Source organism: Saccostrea echinata, unplaced genomic scaffold (assembly GCF_033153115.1).
Source record: "Saccostrea echinata isolate AGI-Se365-2 ecotype Australia unplaced genomic scaffold, CSIRO_AGI_Sech_v1 ptg000032l, whole genome shotgun sequence".
NCBI classification, from domain to species: domain Eukaryota; kingdom Metazoa; phylum Mollusca; class Bivalvia; order Ostreida; family Ostreidae; genus Saccostrea; species Saccostrea echinata.
In genome coordinates this window covers 5,610,689-5,620,000 of record NW_026889781.1, presented here as the reverse complement: position 1 = coordinate 5,620,000, position 9,312 = coordinate 5,610,689, and the positions used below count along the sequence as shown (strand labels likewise).

The window sequence follows — 9,312 nt, the reverse complement described above, 5'->3', positions numbered from 1 at the left end:
TCTAAATCACTATTGTTTCCTTTTTTACTTTTCCACTTCTCCAATAGAAGCTGCTCTTGCTCCTGAATTCGATCTAGTTTCCCATTCAATTTCAATCCATGTCTGGCTCCTCTGCAATGAAATGAATTATAAAGCTTTAAGGGAGAATGACCCTCTGAGTCATTTAAGGCTCATCATCCCTCTGTTCACTCATATAAAATTTTGCTTTTGTGATGATTTTCCAGATGAAATCTCATTTATAGTTAAAATGCGCACCACTCCAGCATACTAATATTTTTTGAGGCAAAATTTGGCAGAAATGGTCTTTTAACTTGACAATATTATAAAAAATACTAGTGATAAAGACATAATTGTTACCATAAAATTTATGATCGTATATTTTATACCCATGTGTTATGTTTTTCTGCCAAGGCTCTACATAGATTAAATATTCACTTGTCCATTGGACAAGTTGCCAATAAATGATACTTGTCTAAATTCACTTTCTACTTGTCTGGTTCTGAGCAAATTTATATAAAGAAAGAGCTAGGTTTTATGCATATAATGGCCCTGCCCATATGCCAATGAACTGACAAAGAACCCATGTCCCTTTCAAACTTTAATTAAGTCAATCAATCCAAAAAGTAAGACATGTTTTATAATCTTCAGAAACAGTCCTTTCATTTCATAAATGCGTATTTTGAGTCAGAGGTTAAGCTCTATACTTTTTATGTATCGTGTTGCTACTTGTTTAAAAATTTGGTTAATTTATTCAGAAAAAGTAAAATTAATTTGAATCCAGAACAACAACAGAACATCTCCGCCCCATATACCGGTAATCATCTCCAAGCATCACACACTATTCTATTAAAATAAATTTGGGATGGATGGCCACACATTTGCAGCTAATCTCACACTCCCAAAAACCAATGCTATAATATATCCTCCAAAAGGGACTGAAGAAGACGTGAAAAGGAAGATAACTGGTACAGCTAAAACTTACTTGTGTGCTGTCATCCCCCCACAAATCTTAAGTATTTCTTCATCTGCTAATCTACAATGTCAATAAATTTAAATGATACAGTAAAACTCACTTACAGCTAACAGATATAATATTCATGCTTTAAAAGCCCGAGTAAAAAATATATATATAAATAAAATTTTCATACATTTTTTTTTTTTTACTCAGGACAAGAAAATAATAAGAGAGTTGTTGACTGGATGTTATGAATTATGAAAAAAAAATATGAATAGCAAAGTGTCTGGGACAGCCAAAAACATTTTATTTTATCCTTAATCTAGCTGTCCAGTTGACATTTCATTAGTTTTAACTTATCAGTGACAAAATACATGTATAACTTTTTGATAAACAGACATTTGTTTTTTGTGTTTGCTCCAAATCTTTCCTACTGTATTATGATTTTTTTTTTACTTTTGTATGCACTGTTCGTCCTCTTCTGTATATTCTCTATCTGCTGTGTCTTCCACATGGGTTTCCTCATTGTTGTCCAATGTTGCTCCCTGTTGTAAAAAACAAAGCAAGTCATTATTAAATAATTTATTTCTCGTTGTAAAACACATTTTGATCGGCTGAAAAATTACTTGGGTAGTTTACATCATATAACCTGTGTTGTCTGTGTCATAATGACTTGCATCAAAAACATATCAATCCGCTTGGCATTACATTTAAATTTTGTACAATTTAATGTCATATTTGAGGAAAAATTGTCTTTTATTTCTACACTTAATGGGAGAGATATACAAGGATTTGAGATATCTACAGTAAAATACATAAGGAATAAGTGGATGAGACTTCCAAATCACTTTGATATACCGGTATCCATGGTATTCAAGATATTGGTGTTCAAGACACAGAAGTTCAGCTGTACATCTGCCAGTCACACTGAAGCTTTTAAAGAATAGGCAGTAAATGTTCTCACTCAATTTAGTATTACAAGTATGTGCACACTTGCATGTATGTCTGCGTTGTAAATTTCAAAAAGTGCAATCACTGCACAAACACTTAATAGCATTTCTTTTTTTTTTTAAATTCTACACTGTATTTTACTCAGTTTACATGTACAGTGAAACCTGTCTAAACCGACAAGCATTGGGAGACAAATTTTGTGTCGGAAAAGACAGGGTATCAGAACATGGAAAATAGTAAAATGTGACTGAAAATAAAGGTTGGAATTCACAGTGAAACAGACTGCACAAGTGTCAGATTAAACAGTTTTTCACTGTATATAAAATAACTTTCATTGGAATTGGGCTGTAAGTTAAGCCCATTTGCAACTTCCTCTCCTAAAATGAAGTGCTTGTTGCACATGTACCTTGACAAATTGTCCGTACAGCATGGCCTTGTTGTCAAATGTCCGGGCTTTCTTAGTGGACACTCCTCCACTGTCTTTAGATTTCCTCACAGACACTCCCTCCTAAAATCAAAATTTGTTAAAATTCACTACTAGCTTCAAAACTCCTATGTGTGGGTTGATTTAACATTAAAAAACATGGTAAATTATTCTGATTGTTTAAGACTAGAACAAGAGTACTCAAAAAGTAGAGTATTATAAGCAACATAAGACGTAAAACAACATTACAATCTATAGTGTTATCTACTTTTACCTTTATCAGAATTTACATAACCAGAAATTCACAATTTCATACAATATATAATGTAAAAGTTCCCTGAAAGAGGGGCTGCTACACAGTCCAATCATTCCATGATTCTCTCTTGATCCCTGTTCATCTCTTGTCTACAGGGTCCTTCAGATGAGACCTTAAAAACTGAGGCCCCGTGTTACGGTAGGAGTTGGCATGATAAAGATCCCTCACTGCTCAATGGTCCTAAGTGCCCAGTAAAGGTCTAAATTGAAGCAATTCACCGGTATATGGAGACATCTCCATATGAGTGAAAAATTCTCGAACGGGACGTAAAACAACATACAAACAATCAATCTTGTCTACAGGATTTGCTGTCCTTGCAAAGGGATCAGGAAACAATTTAAACATAAGTGAAAATCTGTATAAATACTTGGAAAGGTTAAAGACGTCAAACAGAACCTCTCTACATTACCTTTGTGGTATTCACTTCAATGCTATTGGCAGCTTTGTTAAAAACATGGTCCCACCAGTGAAATGTGAATTCATCCCCAGTGTTGTGCCCCACCTAGTAAGAAAATGAAATTAAAGACTTGTTAATCACACTGTACCACCAGTGAAATGTGAATCCAACTCCTGAAACAAAAACAGACTTACATATACTTATTGAATGTGTTAATTTTCTCAAAAGTCATTTTGCCTCAAAATTTTAAGACACATACAGGTAACTCTCGATCTCTCGAAGTTCAAGGGACTGTAAGAAAAGTTCTCGAGATCGAGGGGTTCGAGAGATAGAAAGTGAATAAAATCCGGGATTTTCAGTTCCGATCATCATTGTCTTCTATTACAGATACCGGAAGTTTATGTTGATAATGTCATTGCATGTTTTCATTCGTATTTGACAAGTAATTTACTTGATTTCAACAACAATGATCGTATTTTGAATAAATAAAAATGATTTCTTTACTTTCAATATTTATTTGTTCTCATTTCATGTTTACATGAAACCTGAATAACAATTGTCGATGTGGCTATCCCCCGGGGCGGGCTTGATCGGGTCCTTCACCAGATTGCTCGTACATGTAGCTGGTATTCAATTTTTGAGATATGATTTCTTGTGCAATGATTGCCATACTGGGATTGTGTAGACTCTAATCAAACTTCATAATTTATAGAAAATTAGTGACACGTCTCATTATTTTCTCAAAATTATCGTCTCGCTGTCAAGTCAAAATAAGTTGTGAAGCTATTTGTTTATAATTTACCAATTAGTTATATCAACGCTCGGAAAACTCAAACGTGTAGAGATATCTATGTAAGCATCCAATTAACACATCCATGCCAGCCCCCGGGTGTTAACTGTCATCCAGGTAAGTCCAAGCTGCATTGTTTTACACTTGATTGGCGTGTATACATGCGGAAACAAAACTTCTCGAGATAGAGAGTAAAAAACAATGAAATATGTATAACGGGACCCAGGGCTTGGTTCGGAGATAGAGAACTTCAAGAGATAGGAAGTTTGAGAGATCAGGAGTAAATTTGCTTAGTTATATAGAGAGAAAAAAAGGGACTGGAGGTTCACTTCGAGAGATCGAGAACTTTGAGAGATTGGAGTTCGAGCCATCTAGAGTCACCTGTACTAGTAAGATATATAATAACAGAACTTGTTATTCATATTCCTCTATACAGAAAAACAGAAATTTAGTTGGTAACAAACACCAGACAACCAATGCACCAATGTACAATGATTTTAATTTATGATTTTCCCAAAATTCCCTAAAAGATTGATAACTTCCCCAATTTTTATGGTCCCGGTCTCAGTCCAAAAAAGTGGTGTGAGAGCCCTGAATTTCAGTCAGTCAGTAGACGGCAAATAGACAATTTTTTTTTAAAAAGATGGCCTTAAGTAAATATACCCCATGACTGTCCTTCTTTATCTTGACCTTGATAGCCTCTTTCATTCCATTTTCATTCTTCCCCAGGCCTGAACCTATAACCGAAGAAACAAAAACAGAGTTTTAAGTTAATAGCGAGCGCAGCGAGCGACACAAAGTGCCGCTAGCATAGCGAGCTCCATAGACAAAGTGTACAAACAGAGGAAATTCGAGTTGGAATCTACAAATTTCTATGAAAAAATTCTAAGCTCCCGATAATCCTGTGGTGCAACATGGTGGCTAAAGCATATAACATCTTACTTGAAAAAAAAAAATACAAACAAAGAATTAATGCAATTTCCATACCACAAAACTATGCATCCTCAGTAAACTAACTTTGTATCATGTATGTGACATCATATTTTCGTCACTTAAACACCTTGTGTACATTATATATGTATTTCCAATTTTGTTGGAAAAATATGAGAACTTATGAATGTCGAGCCTGATGCATGGAGAATCTGCAACCTAAGAGAATATAATTTCTGTTGTGTCATAATTAATATCCTTTTTAAATAGATTAACTTAAATGTACATGTACAATATGTTGTAAACAGTCTAGACGAACTCCAAAAACGGCGTGAACTCCGAAAACAAAGTCTTTGGCTCCATCATGCACTGCGGCAAAATGGCGTCCGATGTAAACAAACGATGGATTGTCGTTCGCTTTCTTCAAATATAGGCCTGCATAATGGCTATATTTAGTGTATTGTGACTTTATTTTAATTTTTGTTGAATGGATAATTAAATTTATTAAATTATTTTATGGATATTTACTTATTTATCGCTTCATACTCTTGCATATTAGTAAATCTGACAAATACGATCTCTTCCGAAGTCTTTTATTTAGCATTTCTGAGGACTGGCATAATTGCCATACCTTCCAAAACTTTGCACGGACAGTTTTTGTAGACCCCTCATTTTTGCCGAAAAATAACCATTTTTTGTTTGTGTGCGCATGCGCGGACGTTTTTTTCGGAGTCTTTTTCAGTCTCCATTTCTTACTTCCAGAAACGCTGTTTTTGGAGTTTGTCTAGACTGGTAAAGGAGTTAAAGCTATCAATTTAAAGTGTAATGCCATAAGCAGAATGCAAAACGACATTAAGAGGTATATAGAGTTGTACAAAAATGAAACTGCGCTCGCCCTAACAGTTTCACCATCGGACATATTAATGAATTACTTGTACATATAAACACATCATCATGATCATAAGAGTAGTATTGCAATTTCAATTTTAAACAAAAATTGTTAAATTCCCAGTTCCCACAACTGCCATCATCTCACCAAGTAGATAAAAAAATTATATATTTTCTAAACTTCATATACAGTAATGCATAGATAGAAAATATATATATATTTTAATTTACCAACTGATTAAGATAGAGTGCCTACGCTTTCACCCCTGTTCGTCATCATGATCATGTATGTATTGATAGAGGGCGGAGCCCTCTCACGGGCCCGAAGGGCCCGTGAGAGTGAAGCTCTCCCTATAGGTAACACGTATGTATGTAAAATATATTGAATTCTATTGTAAACTATATTTTTATTACAATACCTATGGAACTGAGAACCTTGTCGCCAATATGGCGTCCATAGTCTTTTCCATCTTGAATCTCGCGACAAATTCCCGCATAAACGAGATGCTGAAGAATCGTAATTTTAATTCCAATCCTGCGTGAATGAAGTTTTAAAAATTCTAATAATCAAAAACACCCTTATAGTACACATCCTTGTTACTTTTGTTTTCATCTAGGCCTAGCCTAACTTGCACTCGAATCGTCATAGACCTGACATGTGACGTCATTCATTGACTGCATGAATCAGCGGAGACTGTTGAATTTTTAACAACCTGCAATAATTGATATTTCATATGCATACTTTCTTTTTAAAAACAAATTTATTCGCCTTTTAATAAACCTTAATATGTTTTTGGTGAAACAAAAAACAGTTTAACGAATTCCAGTGACGTCACTGTCTAGACTGCGTACTACGTACTATGGAGGGGCGGATCTTTCTGTGGCCCCTTCCACCAGACTTTAGGGAAAAGAAACAACTCTAATTTATTTGTTAATAAAATTTATTAATTACGAATGTCTTCAGGATTATTTTAAATACACAAACTAGAAGTATAAGATTTTTTTTGTGACTTGGTATAATTTTCCTCTTGAATAATACATTTTAAAAATGTTTCAGTGGTAAAATATTGCATGAAAAGCTTTACTGAATTCTGGTATGAACTCAAGAAGGGGGAAGGGGTATGCATTTCAATTTTTTTTAATTTTTAATTTATTAATTAATTCATTCATTCATTCTTGTCTTTGATTACCTGCTTGATCCTATATACATTTGCAGGTGGAGGTCTGTGTCTCATATTTGTTGTTGTGAATTTTTTTTCTCAAAAGTTTTATCATTTTTTTAAGTGTCAAAATTTAATTTCGTGAAGCTCACCATCAAAAGAAGAATCTTTGGACATGTCTGAAGCTTAAACTACCACATCAAACACATTGTTCCATTTATGGATACGCTTTAAATGATAAAAGAAATTGATTTCTAATTTTTATTTTAAAAAGTACTTTTAATAAAAATATAGAACAGAAAATTTATTCAGCCAGTTGGAACCTATGGTGGGTTATGATAGTGTATAAAGTCCAAAATCATATGAGAAAAACTAAGTTAAACAATACATTGAAGGACTGCAACACATGACATGTATATTAATAAAGTTTAATGTTCTCTTGGCTTAAAAAAACGTTAACCCTCACAAATACAGAATCTTCATTTGACATTACCCATGGTGATCCATAAAGAGGTCAATGTTGTTGAATAGTACTAAAATATCTTTTTCTTTAATCTTCCATATATGATCCTTTTTATTAATTACGTGGTGAATAGGGATGTCACAAAACATCGATACTTCCCAGAAATGTACCTTATTATTCACAAGTTTCGATTTTAAAATTCTAATAGTTAAATATCTAATAGTTTTCGCATAAACAATTTAATATCTGTAAGAAAAAATCCTTTTATTGAGTTAATATTTTTTTTCCAGAAAAGATTTTTATCTTGCTTTTATGTTAGTTTTAGAAAGCACTAAACAATATTCGAATCAGATTAGTTTTTTTTAAAAATGCAGAAACATTAAATTTACTCTACATTTTTTCCATTAAAATTAAGAAAATAATTCTCAGAAATTTTGCGATGCTGATACATTTAGCCCTCACGATACACAGCCCTAGTGTTGGTCAGATGATCAGTTTCCAAGTGTCCTGATAACCCAGGAGTCAGATCATCTTTCTGTAGTTTGGGTCCCAAGTTCGACTTCCGATGTAGTCCCTGACAATAAGTTGTCCTTATTTGTATTTGATGTCATGACCATGCATTGGAAGTAAAAGATGAGAATTAAATTACTTGATTTTTCTGGATTGGGGTTTTTAAATCAAGTCGTAAAAGATAAAGAAATGTTGCTCAGGCATATTCGTTTATTATTTATTGGGCAGCTACATAGGTGAAAGAGTTAACGTTTAAGAGTTCTTGGGCTTTGGTAGGTTGAATCCTTGACTGGTCCAGTGCACACTCTTTCCCCGTTATGCTACTTGATTTTGAGTGCTCTGGCTAGGCAATTCATGTTGAAATATCTTAGAAAAAGTATTCCAGATTTATAAAACTAAATACCCTTAAATTTCTTTATTTGAAATGAAAAATATTTGAGGTAAGAGAACTTACAGCTTCTTTTTTTTTAAAAAAAAAATAAAAAAAGACTGAGGTCTTTGTTATGATTTTCTGACACTAACTACAATAAAATGTAGAAATGTTCACTTGATGGCTCCGCCCTCACCAACGGTCACACCTTCTAACATATTATGTTGAGACTGTAACTTACAGTGTAAGCGTTTTAATTCGGGGAAATAGAAATGTTTGTGTGTGATATTAAAATGAAAAAAGAAACAAAATTTACAAAGTAGAAAAAGGAAATACCTTCCTTCCAGCCAAATTTTTTCAACTCTTTTTGGGCAAATTTGCTTTGTGACATACTTCTTAGCGTTAGCCCGGAAGTAGCACGTTCTGTTTTTTTCCAGAACAACGATCCCGATGTTAAAAAAGATCCAACTTGTGGATGGTGCAATGTCAGGGAATTTGTGTTCCCCGACTAAAATAAAAAAGTAGACTTGGAAAAGATGAAGAAAGAAAAAGAGATCGAAACTGACCTTTCAGGTTTTGTCCCAACGAAGTATCGGAATGGGGGGGGGGGGGGGTCTGCTACATGTAGCTATCCGCGGTATGGCACTTTTTTTTTTTTTTTTTTTTTTTTTGCAAGCATCATGTTTTACTGTTACATGTAATTTAGTATGAAATGATAATCGAAAGGCTGGTTGCCCCCAGTTTTCTGTAGCATAGTCAAAATCGACCAAGTTAATAATGCATTCAAAAAAAAAAAGTCGAAAAAGTTGGGAAACAAATTTATTAATTATAACTTAATATCCCCCACTTGTTGAAAAAAGTAGGGACTCAGAGAACACGGGGGATGAAAATATTAAAATATCTTCTTCATCTATTATAAGACGTCGGTGTTTGTTAATTATTATTTTGAGGTACCTGACAAATATTGAAAACAATCATGCTGTATTTAAGCATGGCAAGAATAGTGAGTGAGTGAGGCACGTAGTATGGCCTAGGGAGGGGAGGGGCTTGTTCCCAATTTTTTCAAATGAAATGTTTTCCCGTAAATTTAGCATGAAAATGTCCATTAAGTGAAAGGCCCGTTGCCCCCCCCCCCCTCCACTTTTTGTAGTAAAGTCT

The 9,312-nt window shown here is 33.9% G+C and overlaps 1 protein-coding gene across 1 annotated transcript in view; it reads right to left on the bottom strand.

Moving 5' to 3' along the window:
• The window catches only part of LOC133197976 (G patch domain-containing protein 4-like), an 8,926-nt gene extending 358 nt beyond the window's left edge, over positions 1–8,568 (bottom strand). Inside the window, exons 1-7 of the mRNA XM_061334133.1 lie at positions 8,491–8,568; positions 4,497–4,570; positions 3,056–3,148; positions 2,313–2,414; positions 1,412–1,500; positions 983–1,033; positions 1–111 (exon numbers count right to left, since the gene is read on the bottom strand). The exon at positions 1–111 is cut by the window's left edge and continues 358 nt beyond it. Of these exons, the coding sequence (XP_061190117.1) occupies positions 1–111; positions 983–1,033; positions 1,412–1,500; positions 2,313–2,414; positions 3,056–3,148; positions 4,497–4,570; positions 8,491–8,545 (575 nt within the window). The 5' untranslated portion in view covers positions 8,546–8,568. The remainder of the gene's footprint in view (positions 112–982; positions 1,034–1,411; positions 1,501–2,312; positions 2,415–3,055; positions 3,149–4,496; positions 4,571–8,490) is intronic.
• Positions 8,569–9,312: the final 744 nt, after the last annotated feature.